This window comes from Myxine glutinosa, chromosome 2 (genome assembly GCF_964187855.1).
Source record: "Myxine glutinosa chromosome 2, kmMyxGlut1.1, whole genome shotgun sequence".
NCBI classification, from domain to species: domain Eukaryota; kingdom Metazoa; phylum Chordata; class Myxini; order Myxiniformes; family Myxinidae; genus Myxine; species Myxine glutinosa.
In genome coordinates, this window is record NC_136262.1 from 173,783,877 (window position 1) to 173,798,874 (window position 14,998).

The window sequence follows — 14,998 nt, forward strand, 5'->3', positions numbered from 1 at the left end:
ATGACGTCATCAGTCACGTGGTTCGGTCGCCATCTTGGAAAAACGGCAAAACGTTGCGCCACTATATCTCCAAAAGTGCTGAACAGAAAAAATTGAGACATGGCTCATTGTAAAGAACTCTCCATGGGGAATAAAATATGTTAATGATGACGTCATATGTCACGTGGTCGGCCGCCATCTTGGAAAAACGGCAAAACTTTGCACCACTATATCTCCAAAAGTGCTGAACAGAAAAAATTGAGACATGGCTCATTGTAAAGAACTCTCCATGGGGAATAAAATATGTTAATGATGACGCCATCAGTCACGTGGTCGGCCGCCATCTTGGAAAAACGGCAAAACTTTGCACCACGAAATCTCCAAAAGTGCTGAACAGAAAAAATTGAGACATGGCTCATTGTAAAGAACTCTACATGGGGAATAAAATATGTTAATGATGATGTCATATGTCACGTGGTCGGCCGCCATCTTGGAAAAATGGCAAAACTTTGCACCACTATATCTCCAAAAGTGCTGAACAGAAAAAATTGAGACATGGCTCATTGTAAAGAACTCTCCATGGGGAATAAAATTTGTTAATGATGACGTCATATGTCACGTGGTTCGGCCGCCATCTTGGAAAAACCGAAAAACTTAGCACCTCTATGTGTCCAAAAGTGCTGAATAGAAAAAATTGAGACATGCCTCATTGTAAAGAACTCTCCATGGGGAATAAAATATGTTAATGATGACGTCATCGGTCACGTGGTTCGGCCGCCATATTTGTCCTAAATGGCGGATAAAAAAGTACATTCCGGCAAGTCCTCGGTCTCTGACCGATTTTTCATCCGACTGTCTGTCTGTCTGTCTGTTTGTCTGTCTGTCTGTTTGCAGCACTGCGTCTACACCGTTGCACGTAGAATCGCCAAACTTTGCAAACATATTGGTCTTGCCCTGGAATAGACTGTGCCCAATTGATGACGTCATCGGTGACGTGGTTCGGACGCCATCTTGGAAAAACGGCAAAACGTTGCGCCACTATATCTCCAAAAGTGCTGAACAGAAAAAATTGAGACATGGCTCATTGTAAAGAACTCTCCATGGGGAATAAAATATGTTAATGATGACGTCATATGTCACGTGGTCGGCCGCCATCTTGGAAAAACGGCAAAACTTTGCACCACTATATCTCCAAAAGTGCTGAACAGAAAAAATTGAGACATGGCTCATTGTAAAGAACTCTCCATGGGGAATAAAATATGTTAATGATGACGTCATCAGTCACGTGGTCGGCCGCCATCTTGGAAAAACGGCAAAACTTTGCACCACGAAATCTCCAAAAGTGCTGAACAGAAAAAATTGAGACATGGCTCATTGTAAAGAACTCTCCATGGGGAATAAAATATGTTAATGATGATGTCATATGTCACGTGGTCGGCCGCCATCTTGGAAAAACGGCAAAACTTTGCACCACTATATCTCCAAAAGTGCTGAACAGAAAAAATTGAGACATGGCTCATTGTAAAGAACTCTCCATGGGGAATAAAATTTGTTAATGATGATGCCATCGGTCACGTGCTTCGGCCGCCATCTTGGAAAAACGGCAAAAACTTTGCACCACTATATCTCCAAAAGTGCAGAATGGAAATTTTTTGTTTGTTACTTGCCGGAAAAGATTCCGGCAAGTATGTTGATCTGTTCGTTTGTTACTTGCCGGAAAAGATTCCGGCAAGTATGTTGATCTGTTTGTTTGTTACTTGCCGGAAAAGATTCCGGCAAGTATGTTGATCTGTTCGTTTGTTTGTTTGTCTGTTTGTCTGTCTGTTTGCAGCACTGCGTCTACACCGTTGCACGTAGAATCGCCAATATTTGCACACTTATTGGTCTTGCCCTGGAATAGACTGCCCAATTGATGACGTCATCGGTGACGTGGTTCGGCCGCCATCTTGGAAAAACTTTGCACCTCTATATCTCCGAAAGTGCTGAACAGAAAAAATTGAGACAGGGATCATTGTAAAGAACTCTCCATTGGGAATAAAACATGTTAATGATGACGTCATAGGTCACGTGGTTCGGCCGCCATCTTGGAAAAACCGAATAAAATTTGCACCTCCATATCTCCGAAAGTACTGAATAGAAAAAATCGAGACATGGCTCATTGTAAAGAACTCTCCATTGGGAATAAAACATGTTAATGATCACGTCATAGGTCACGTGGTTCGGCCGCCATCTTGGAAAAACCGAAAAACGTTGCGCCACTATATCTCCAAAAGTGCTGAACAGAAAAAATTGAGACATGGCTCATTGTAAAGAACTCTCCATGTGGAATAAAATATGTTAATGATGACGTCATAGGTCACGTGGTTCGGCCGCCATCTTGGAAAAACCGAAAAACTTAGCACCTCCATATCTCCAAAAGTGCTGAATAGAAAAAATTGAGACATGGCTCATTGTAAAGAAATCTCCATGGGGAATAAAATATGTTAATGATGATACCATCGGTCACGTGGTTCGGCCGCCATCTTGGAAAAACGGCAAAACTTTGCACCACTATATCTCCAAAAGTGCTGAACAGAAAAAATTGAGACATGGATCATTGTAAAGAACTCTCCATGGGGAATAAAATATGTTAATGATAACGTCATATGTCACGTGGTCGGCCGCCATCTTGGAAAAACGGCAAAACTTTGCACCACCATTTCTCCAAAAGTGCTGAACAGAAAAAATTGAGACATGGCTCATTGTAAAGAACTCTCCATGCGGAATACAACATGTTAATGATGATGTCATCGGTCATGTGGTCCGGCCGCCATCTTGGAAAAACCGAAAAACTTTGCACCTCCAGTGCTGAATAGAAAAAATGAGACATGGCTCATTGGAAAGAACTCTCCATGGGGAATAAAACATGTTAATGATGACGTCATCGGTCACGTGGTTCGGCCGCCATATTTGTCCTAAATGGCCGACAAAAAAGTAAATTCCGGCAAGTCCTCGGTCTCTGACCGATTTTTCATTTGTCTGTGAACAAGATGTCTCAAAAATTGTGGGTGGATTCAAATGAAATTTGGCAGAGAGGTAGAGTATGTGACAAGGACGAAATGACTAGATTTTGGTAAAAATCTGGATTCGGATCCGGCTGGTATTTTTTAAAGTGATTCTTCACCATTGGGAAATGGGTGCCAAAAACTATATATAGCACGATATCTCGAAAGGTTGTGGACGGATTTAGACAAAGCTTGGTGGACTAACCACCTTGGTTGGGTGTGTGACAAGGACTAACCAATTTTATTTTGGTGAAGATCTGTATATGGATTCGGATAAGATAATTATTTAACTATTAAGTGATTCTTCACCATTTGGAGACAAGGCTAAAACCGATACAAAGCATGATATCTCAAAAAGTTATGGACAGATTTGGATGACACTTGGTGGATCGATTGGGTGTGTGACGAGGACGAATTGATTCGATTTTGGTGAAGATCTGAATATGGATTCAGATGTAAGAATTATTTAATTTTTAAGTGATTCTTCACCATTGGGAGATCGGGCAAAAAGTGATATATCACATGATATTAAAAAAAGTTATGGAAGAGTTGTGATTAAATTTGGTGGAGGAGTTGGTTTGGTGACAAGAACAAGCAGATTAGATTTTGGTTCAGGTCCGAATCCAGATCTGTCCTATCAGTGGGATACAAAACATAAATTGTTCACCAGGTGGAGGTGTGCGCTCTACCGAGTGCCCTTCTAGTTTAAAATAAATATTTATATGCAGGCGAATTTTATTTTGACTGCGCGATCAAATATCTTGTCGAACAGAGGAATACAAAGGATGTGAAGACTGAACAATAGTAAGACTTGAAGTGGACAGTTTAATACAACACACGTTTTGAGAATTTGTGTTGTGTTGAACATATTGGGTGTCCGTGCCATCGCTACATTGGAAGTCTATTGACTTCCTGATAAATGTACTTCGCAGTGTGTATTATAGTGTTTGCAATTAAAATTAAACAATGATTATTATATTATTATTAAATAAATGATACCCGTGGATGATAAGTAAGTAGTCAATGTAACTATTTACATGCTGAATTTACATTGTTGTGTAAATTCATTTTTGAATTTGTATTTGTTGTTTGAATTTGAATTTGTATCATTCTTGTATTTGATCGTTTTATTTGGGGAGAAAGCTTCTGCTAAACTGTTTTCTGGCTCGCTTCCTTTTACTGCCACAGCTTCCCCCTCCCCACCGTAAACCACCCAGCAAATACCATGTGCTTCCCATAGAAATTGAGTACAGAGCCAGGTTGTGTGCTGCAATCTGATTGGCTGCAGTTGTTCAAATGGTGGACACTTAATATGATGGCTTGCAAGCAGCATGAGATCTGAAGGAAAGCTGGAAATCCCTGTTTTTAAGTGACAGAAATCCAACACTCGGTTTGGAGGTGGATTTGACCAAATAAAAACTTTAAAAACTTGCACCGACTTCATAGTTCATCAAATTAAATTAGACGTCAAATATCTTGTTTTTTTTTCATCGCTTGCGACACAGAACCACACCTTGATCACTGATATATTTCTTGTACATTTTATAAACCAAACAATAATTTGTGGTTTTGCATCCTCTACTCTGTGTAAACTCGGCAGTCCTTGTCCCACGACTTGATCTCCCTGTAACATGTCCCTTATTCCGACATGTTTTTGTTCTCTTGAAAGGGAACGTTTAACCGTTTTGGACTTGCAATCCACACGCACACGCAACACCAATGTGAAACATAGTATTATCCCATGTGGTCGTGTCGATTTTAAAAATGTTTCTTCTTTAGGAAAACGATGCTTGAAGTTTTACTTCCGATCACGAACCCCGTTTCAGGCAAAACCCGTACTGTGGAGGTGATGTAGGTATAGCGGAAGCCATACGATTCGGGTGAAGGAGTGCGGTATATTGTGTATTTTGCATTCTTTATTTGTAAAGCTGGTCACAGCCGACATCCATGTACAGGCCAGGTTCCGCCTTCACACGACACTGCAAGGTTTGCCTGTTTTGCAGGGAACGGAGTCGCCAACTCCAAAAGCTTAGCATGGACACTTTCCAGTCCACAATGAGGCCACACACAAATCCAAACATGACTCTTGCCAGTGGAACAAACTCGTCTCCATCCCACACGCCCCCCCCCCCCCCCCACCCCATTCTCCAAAGCAGAAGGCCCTAGCATCTGCACCATCCCTAGCATCTGCACAATCCCTAGCATCTGCACCATCCCTAGCATCTGCACCATCCCTAGCATCTGCACCATCCCTATCATCTGTACCATCCCTAGCATCTGCACCATCCCTATCATCTGCACCATCCCTATCATCTGCACCATCCCTAGCATCTGCACCATCCCTAGCATCTGCACCATCCCTAGCATCTGCACCATCCCTAGCATCTGCACCATCCCTAGCATCTGCACCATCCCTAGCATCTGCGCCATCCCTAGCATCTGCGCCATCCCTAGCATCTGCACCATCCCTAGCATCTGCACCATCCCAAGCATCTGCACCATCCCAAGCATCTGCACCATCCCAAGCATGTGCACCATCCCTAGCATCTGCACCATCCCTAGCATCTGCACCATCCCAAGCATGTGCACCATCCCTAGCATCTGCACCATCCCTATCATCTGCACCATCCTTAGCATCTGCACCATCCCTAGCACCTGCACCATCCCTAGCATCTGCACCATCCCTAGCATCTGCACCATCCCTAGCATCTGCACCATCCCTAGCATCTGCACCATCCCGCATGCGGAGTGAAGCCAAAAAGAAAATACAGAGTAAAGCGAGTCGGTTGGACGTGGACTGCTAAAAGATGTGTACATGTGCTGATTTATTAATTCAGTAAGTGTTACAGTAACTTGTCTCCCGTGTCGATACCCCAAGTGTGTGTGAGGAGGTACAACGACAGGATCTTCTTTCTCTTCAATTACTGCCGTACGTTTACTGGCGACGGTCGTGTAGCACAGTGTTACATTTCCGGTCTTCCAGATGGGAATATGTTGTGGTTATATAACACCGAACAAAACATTTTGAGTCGCGTACAATCTTCCTGGGCCGAATGGAAAAACGTATCGAGCACCCGCTGTCAACACACTCTGCCATTTACATTCACATGATGAAAATACCACGGCTGTTGTGGACGTGAACTGGTTACCTGTGATTCATATTCATACAAGTTTCTCCAACTTGGACTATTTCTTTGAAAGGCTCTGATTAGCAATGTGTTGAATGTGAAAAGGATTGATCTGTTCCTTTGCTGTCTAACATGTCCCTTGTCTGCCTATAATCTCCTTTCTGCCCACACATTGCACCCAGGAGCCCTCAGTAGCAGGCATAATGCAAAGTAGGATGTGAGTACACGACCCCGTGCTTTCTCGCTCTTTCCTTTCCTTGCACATGGTCCCTTTGAATTGCAGTGGATTATATCGACCTTTTTCCAACGTTTATAAGTCATCCTCGTGTCATTTGGAACCAAGCGGTGCTGAGACTGGTCGTGACGGGTCGTGACCGTAACCCATTCTGTCGTTTCACCTTCCAATATGCTTCGTTCCTCACCTTTTTGTCCACTTTTCCTTTGGTTTCCTGACATCGTCGTGAGCCAGCGGTTCAGAGGGGAAAAATAAACAGGCCAACTTGTATATTGGATAATGCATACCAACCTTTGGGAAATCTCGTTTGAGTGACGTCATCTCGGCCAATACAGAACACGCAATATGGGACTATCCTTGTTACCCTCGCCTCAGAAGAGGGTATTGCATTTGAGTCCGTTTGTTGTTACTTGGCAAAAAAAAAAAAAAAAAAAAAAATTGCAAGTTTGTTGATCACTCCGGTTTGTGTGTTTGTTTGTCTGTCCGCTCACTTATACTTGCCTACACGTCACGATTTTAAACCGATCTTCACGAAACTTCACCAAATGGTAGAGTTCGTGGTCCGACAAAATCCTAGATATTTTTGGGGTCAAAAGGTCAACTTAGGCCAAAGGTCAACCACTTTTTTCGAATTTCTAAAATCCTCAATTTTCATCCGATTGACTTGAAATTTGAATAGGATTTCCATATCGGCTGACTGAATTTAACCACCAACTATTTTTGAGATCAGCATAGGCCAAAAGGTCAACATAGACCAAAGGTCAACAACTATTTTGAATTTCTAAAATCCTCAATTTTTATCAGATTGACTTGGAATTTGAATGGGATTTTCATATCGGCGGATTGAAATCAACAACAAACTATTTTTTAGATCAGTTTCGGCCAAAAGGTCAACATAGGCCAAACGTCAACCACTGTTTTCGGATTTCTAAAATCCTCAATTTTCATCCGATTGGCTTGAAATTTGAAGATTTACATGTCGGCTCACTGAATTCAACCACCAACTATTTTTGAGATCGGCGTCGGCCAAAAGGTCAATCGAGGCCAAAGGTCTACCACTTTTTGGGATTTCTAAAATCCTCAATTTTCATCCGATTGACTTGAAATTTGAATGGTATTTTCATATCACCGAACTGAATTAATCCACCAACAATTTTTGAGATCAGCATTGGCCAAAAGGTCAACATAGGTCAAAGGTCAACAACAATTTCAATTTTCTAAAATCCTCAACTTTCATCCGATTCACTTGAAATTTTAATGGGATTTGCATAACAATTCACTGAATTCAACCACCAACTATGTTTGAGATCAGCATAGGCCAAAAGGTCAAAATAGGCCAAAGGTCGACCACTTTTTTCTAATTTCTAAAAGCCTCAATTTTCATCCGATTGACTTGAAATTTGAATAGGATTTTCATGTCAGCTAACTGAATTCAACCACCAATTATTTAAGAGGTCAAAAGGATGCTCTACTGAGTGCCATTCTGCTTTGTTCTCTTTTGCCAAGTGTCGCTCTGAGTGATTTTTCATTTGTCTGTCTGTCTGTTTGTTTGTCCGCACAGAATAAATATGATTTTCTCTGCAACCGTTGGTCCGAATGACAGGAAATTTTCACCATAGGTGCAACTCCACTTGTATAATTTTTGAATGATAATGATTACGTCATCGGTTATCGGTCACCATCTTGGAAAAACCGAAAACATTTGCACCTCTATATTTCCAAAAGCACTGAATAGAAATAATTGACACATGGCTCATTGCAAGGAACTCTCCATGTGGAATAACATCTGTGAATGATGATGTCATAGGTGCCTCCATTATGATATAATTTGACAAGTACAAAACGTCATCCGATCAAGATGAAATTTATTGAGCATAATCTCGGAATAAATTGGTGGAGAAAAAAATGATGGTCATCGGTCACGTGGTTCGGCCGCCATATTTGTTTTAACACAAAAGCCTTAAAAACCACTGAAAATACATCCTGGCGAGGGTTTGCAATCTCTGCTGTTTTTCTTTGATTTGTTTGATTGTTTGCAATCTTGTTTTTCTTTGATTATGGATGTTGAGGCCCATGGAAAAGTTGAACCGTGGATGTTCAGATGGACATGGTTAGAGGGCAGCAAGGGGAGAATTATGCATAGGTGAGTGAATGTACGAAAAAGGAAGTATTGAGCAGAAGAACAACAACAAAGCAGAGATTTGGGTGCAGAGATTTGGGTGCAGAGCTTGGAGTATGGATCTTGCAAGTTTGTAGAACAAAAATCTGAATGTTTGCAATTTTTTATGCTAAGATCAATCACAATCTACACATATTCACAATATATACTTGCTTGCCACCTGATGATGATCACCCTTTTTCCCCACCCACAGATGCCCCACCGGCTATCCCTGACCTCGTATCCAGCCTTTACGAACCATCCCCAAACGAACAGGATGCCACACAATCTCTCATCGTCACGACCATCCCAAGCCCTCCAGCTTCTCCAGGAAGTAACGGCGGTCTAGAAAGTCCAACAGATGTCACCGCAGAAGTGGATACGAGCAACAGGCAAAGCCAGGTGAGTGAAGGTGCTGAAGATCCGGCGGGCGACAGCGACGGTGGTTCTCCAGCTAAGACGTCACCCTCCAAAAAGAAGAAAAAGTTCCGTACTCCATCTTTTCTCTCAAAGAAGAACAAGAAAAAGTCAGAGAAGGCAGAGGTCTAGTTTTATCCCCTTTCTTAAAACCCTTTGCTCTATGTTTGAAACTAACATTGCTTGGTAAACGGGCTCGAACATCACTCTGTGACCTTCGCCGGACCTTGTACCTCTCGCTGCCTTCTCCTCTTTTCACCTCCGTCCGTCTTGAGGCATCTTACTTATCCCTCCTTCATTGTTTGACTTTCCCTTTACTACGGATAGAACCTTTTTATTCCAGAAAAAAGCTTAGTATCCTACAGCTAAAGGCTCCAGACACTAGAGATGCATGTTGATTTCTGCTTCCGCAACAAGATGTGCAACTTCTGGGTCTTGCCCTGGAAACGACACAGTGCGCTGGCAACGCGGCGTCCGCATTCTTTACAATATTCTTCGACTGTTTACCTAATTACTACGTGTATTTGTAAGGGCCTAATCTGAATGGCAATTCTTCGGGCTAACACCCGTGATGTTTTGAGGTGGGGTTTGGTCAAATTGAACGGGGTCTGTGTCCTTTCACCTGATTTAAGCGCCATGGATCCCGTATGCATGGTTGTTTGTAAAAGGGTCCTTGGTCTGATTTCACCTTCCGCTTAAACATATTCAAACACAAGAACGTCCAGTCCGTGTCTCTCCTTACGATCCGTGCTTCCCTTGGTTCTTGCTGTTCTGTGTATGTCGTCTTCCCAAAGTTTTCACTATTCCTACTTTTTTTTTTCCACCACAAAATACAAATATCTTGAGCACTGCCACCACTGAATGCAGGTCGTCATGACTTGCTGACAAACTCTGGCAGATCCCAGACATATTACTCACAGACACCTGATTTTTTTTTTTAATTTTGGACGAGGACGTTTCATCGATGTAATTCTAATCTAATAACAAATTATAGTTTGCTGTTCTATTTGGAAAGACTGCGATTTTAATCATTTTTTAAACCTTTATACACATATGTGTTATACTGCCCCTTGAGGCCCAGATGACATTTATTATATTACTTTGCAACCCAAACCGATAGATCTGTTAAGTTCTGAATGTCCAGAAATGGAATTGGCTCAGAATCCCGAGCAATTGAATCTGAAGACATGGCGGATCATCTCGGCTTTATGGAGGGTTGCCAAAAGCTCTGCCCCAGAGTCGACGGGTGGACAATTGGGCGAGTTAGGTCACCTGATGTTTTTGCTGCAAGTGGTAATACTGGTCCATTTGATGTGAGTTTGCGAAGTAGTCAACTGAAGATTAAGTTAACCACTAAATATTGTTGCTTTACATGAACCCGTGTCCAAGTTGTGAACCGTGGGCCTCCAATGGACTCGAGGCAAGAGCTTGGAGCTCTCGCTCCTTTTGAAAAATTTGGGGTTGCTTTGTTTTTACCAACTCCTGCTTTACCACACCTGACATTTACGAGTATGAAAATGAGACCTGTGGATTGTTGGTTCTTGTCATTGTGTATGTGTTTGTGTGTTGCGAGTAAAATTGGTGCTCCTGTGGATTAAAAAAACAAATCTAAAGCAGTTAAACCAGAGTAGAGAAAAAGCTTGGTCAGTTTGTAAGCAGTGGAATTAGAATTTTGGAGTAGGCCTTAGATCACTGTGACGGTGAGCGGTGTGACGTGCTTGATGGCTTCGACCCAACCGTCGGTCTGTTTTGTGGGTGCAAAAGTCTCCTTCCTGGGCTCGTGATGCCTCGGGCCGACCAGCTCGACTATCGATGTGTAAACTTGAGGCGAGATGCAAGTATTTCCTCCGCCGATTATCTGTGTGAATAAAAATCAAAACTCCGACCACTTACCTTTGTTCTGGGAATGGCAAGATGTGCTCTCAAGCTCTTTTCTTGTTCCATCACCTTCTCGTGTGATACTTGGCTAAACCGATGTCAGTTATTCTTTGCATCAAATATTACGATCCCGACTTTACTTTCGTATGCAGCACATGTATACTGGTTGCATCATTTGCTGGGGGTGTGACAGTTCCCCATTCAGGTGAGAGAAGGAATTTGTAACTCCTTCAGGGTGCCAGCGACGGCTAGCCTATTCCTCACAAAGGACACGGTGCGATCTTTAACGTCTACCTACTAATACATGGTAGATGGGAATAAAACATCACAACATACTAATGCATTTGGCACAAGGTATTTCTAAATCGAAGTTGCCTCTATCAATAAATATAAAGAAAGTATTCCATGGTTGGAAACTCATGTGGAGCCCTGTAGTGGGGCGGCTTAGCCCAAATATTCAAAAGAATTGTGCATTTTGTGATACAAGCACCAAATTTGGCACAAATGTACATTAATATGTTGCGAACATTTTCAGATATTGGGCCACTTGAAATTCCGTAATTTTTTTTTTCAAATTTTTTCAAATTTCGTAATTTCAAATTTTTCGGGTGACACCGTCACAATTTCGGTCTTCGAGGCCGGCCGATAGGCAAAGTGTGACCGGAAGGGACGAGGTTCTCCTGACCACGTGGCCCTCGATCTGGGAAGCGAGAGGCGTTCCATTAGTGGACGCGCCCCTCACGCCCGACTTTTGGGCGGCCCCGGCAGGCCGTTTTGACGTTCCGTGACAGGCCCCGCACCCCCACCTCTGGGCCGACCGGAAGCTTGTGCTGAGTACATCATACCTGAACAACTCAGTGAGGCAGAACACAGCAGTGCACACCAGGGTGACCCCTTCAGTGCATAAACCAATTAACCTGTCCACTGCAGGGCATATAGAAATGAAGTTATTTTCTGCATATAATAATAATATAAGTTCAGTTCTATATAACAATTTCTGTTATCACCACTACCACTACAACTACCACTACTACAAGCTTTGTCTGGAATTTTGTGGACTAACAGACAAACAGACATACAGACAAGCTGGGATCAAAACATTACCTCCTTCCACCATTGAGTGTAGAGGTAAACATCATGGAAATTATATCATGCCCTAGATTTAATTCATGCTTACCCGTGTATTTGCTTCACTGGTTCACAAGGTCTTTTGCATACATGTAATTCAGACTCTCGTCTTCATTGCTGACCACACAATGTTCGCAACATATTAATGTACATTTGTGCCAAATTTGGTGCTTGTATCACAAAATGCACAATTCTTTCGAATATTTGGGCTAAGCCGCCCCACTATATCGGCCGGCCTCGAAGACCGAAATTGTGACGGTGTCACCCGAAAAATTTGAAATTACGAAATTTGAAAAAAAAAAATTACGGAATTTCAAGTGGCCCAATATCTGAAAATGTTCGCAACATATTAATGTACATTTGTGCCAAATTTGGTGCTTGTATCACAAAATGCACAACAGGTTTGCTATGCTGCTACACTACTGAGAATGGTCGGTTTGGTATTTTCACTTTCTTGACCTGGAGGGTGAATGTAAATTTCCTGCGATCTTTATTTGCATTGATGGATTCTAACTTTATCAGTTGAATTCTACATTTGCTTCGTGTTGCAAAGTGAATTTATACACTGAAGGCAATTAGTGATTGATCTCCAACACTATCTATAATGCAAACTGAATTGCTGTAATATTGTCTCCGTTAAACGATTCAAATACAGACCGCCATCAGGAATCCTCTTTTGTGGAATATCTTTGACACGTGTTCTTGGACCTGTATGTTGACCAGCAAGAGGAGACTAAATTATTTTTTTGATTCTTCACCATTGAGAGATTGGGCCAAAAATGATATATACAATTGTGGCCAAAAATATTGGCACTCTTGCACTTTTTTCAAATAATGCACCATTTCTTCCAGAAAATTGTTGAAATTAAAAAATATTTTGTTATCCACATATTTATTTCTTTTGTTTGCAGTGGAACAAAACAAAAAAACCTGAAAAAATTACTAAATCTTAGCTTATTCCACACAGAAATTCTAAAATGGCCCGGACAATATTATTGGCACCTTTTAGAAGTTGTTAGAAATAATTAGATTTCAAGCAGGTGATTCTCCTTTACTTTGGAATTGGACTCACCTGTGGTAAGTTGCAGGTGCCTGCAATATAAAAATCACTCATTCAACCAGTTTGAATGGAGAAAAGGAGTCATTCTGCTGTTTTGTGTCACTGTGTGTACCGCAATGCGCATGGAGAAAAGAAGAAAACTAGAGAATTGTCTGAGGAGGTCAGACACAAGATTGTAGCCAAGCATGGGCAATCTCAAGGCGACAAGTCCATCTTCAGATACCTCGATGTTCCTGTGTCCACCATACGCAATTATCAGGAGGTTTAAGGCCCATGGTACTGTAGCCAACTTCCCTGGATGTGGCCGCAAGAGAAAACTTGATCGAAGATTGCAGCGAAGAATTGTTTGAATGGTGGAGAAAGCACCTCAATCAACTGCCAAACAGATTCAAGCTGACCTTCAGACACAAGGTACGACAATTTCAACTCGCACCATCCTTCACCAACTCAATGAAAGGGGGTTCTTTGGTAGGAGACCCAGGAGGACCCCACTGCTGAGAAAGCCCGACTGGAGTTTTCCAAAACATACCTGAACAAGCCAAAATCCTTCTGGGAGCAAAATTTGAGACCAAATTTGAGCTTTTTGGTGAAGCACATCATCTCTATGTTTACAGAAAACAAAATGAAGCCTTCCAAGAAAAGAACACTTTCCTTACAGTCAAACACACAGGAGGTTCAGTGATGTTTTGGGGTTGCTGTGCTGCCTCTAGCACTGAGTGCCTTTCATGTGTGCATGGCATCATTAAATCAGGAGATTACCAAGGCATTTTGGAGCGCAATGTTCAACCCAGTGTCAGAAAGCTGGGTCTCCGTCGAATGTCATGGGTCCTGCAGCAGGACAATGACCCCAAAAACACTTTAAAAAGCACCCAGGAATGGTTCCAGACAAAACGCGGGACTGTTCTGAAGTGGCCAGCAATGAGTCCAGATCTAAATCCCATTGAACGCCTGTGGGGAGATCTGAAAACAGCAGTTGGGAGAAGGCACCCTTCAAATCTGGGAGAACTGGAGCAATTTGCACAAGAAGTGTGGGCCAAACTGCCAGTAGAGAGGTGTAAGAAGCTCATTCATGGCTATAGGAAGCGCTTGACTGCAGTTATTTTGTCCAAAGTCTGTGCTACAAATATTAAGTCTCGGGTGTCAATAATTTTGTCAATGCCATTTCTTTTTATTTTCTGATTTGAAAGGATATATCAAGTTCTGAATCAAAAACAAAGGTTCTGTAATATTAACAGTGAAATAATGAATTGTGTAGACCAATGACTTTTGTCAATTTCAACTTATTTTTAGAGAAAATTGTGAGTTCTTTGAAAAAGTGCAAGGGTGCCAATATTTTTGGCCATGACTAACAATATCTCAGTTATGTACGGATTCAGATGGAACTTTGTGGATAGGTTGGGTGTGTGACGAGGACTAATCTATTTGATTTTGGTGAAGATCCGAATATAAATACGGCACAACATTTAGTGATTCTTCACTATTGAGAGATCGGGCCAAAATATATATAGGATGATATTTCAAAATGTTGTGGACGAGTTTTGACAACTTGGTGGATTAGTTGGTTGGGTGATGAGAACAAGCCAATTTGATTTTGGTGAAGGTCCTGATGCAGATCTGGCCAATCAGTGGATTCAAAACATAAACATTTCAGCCTGGTGGAGGTATGTGCTCTACCGAGTGCCAGTCTAGTTGAGTTGTTCCTGCTTTCTTCTGTTTCTTGAACCACCTTCCTGCGACTGTTCAATCCCATTACGCTAGGGCTTCAAGGAAGTTCTGTACCTCCACGTCGTCATCTGTCTTGACTCGGTCTTTTCTGCCCCCATTAAACCCAATGATATTACTTGCAGGTTATTGTGCCTTTCCTTACTGTTCAACAAGTGCTCATCACATTCTTCCATGAGCCTAGATTTTGTATGCAAAAAAAATCTGTCTTGATGAAAGGTTGCTAATGGGAAGGATCTCTATTCAAGG

General features: G+C 42.0%; 1 protein-coding gene across 12 annotated transcripts in view; it reads left to right on the plus strand.

The window, feature by feature from the left end:
• Positions 1 to 10,846, plus strand: part of ADD1 (adducin 1) — a 195,658-nt gene extending 184,812 nt beyond the window's left edge. For all 12 annotated transcript variants that reach the window (XM_068106758.2, XM_068106756.2, XM_078771945.1 and 9 more), the window contains one exon: positions 8,759 to 10,846. In XM_068106758.2, coding sequence (XP_067962859.2) covers positions 8,759 to 9,093 — 335 coding nt within the window. In that variant the 3' untranslated portion in view covers positions 9,094 to 10,846. The remainder of the gene's footprint in view (positions 1 to 8,758) is intronic.
• Positions 10,847 to 14,998: the final 4,152 nt, after the last annotated feature.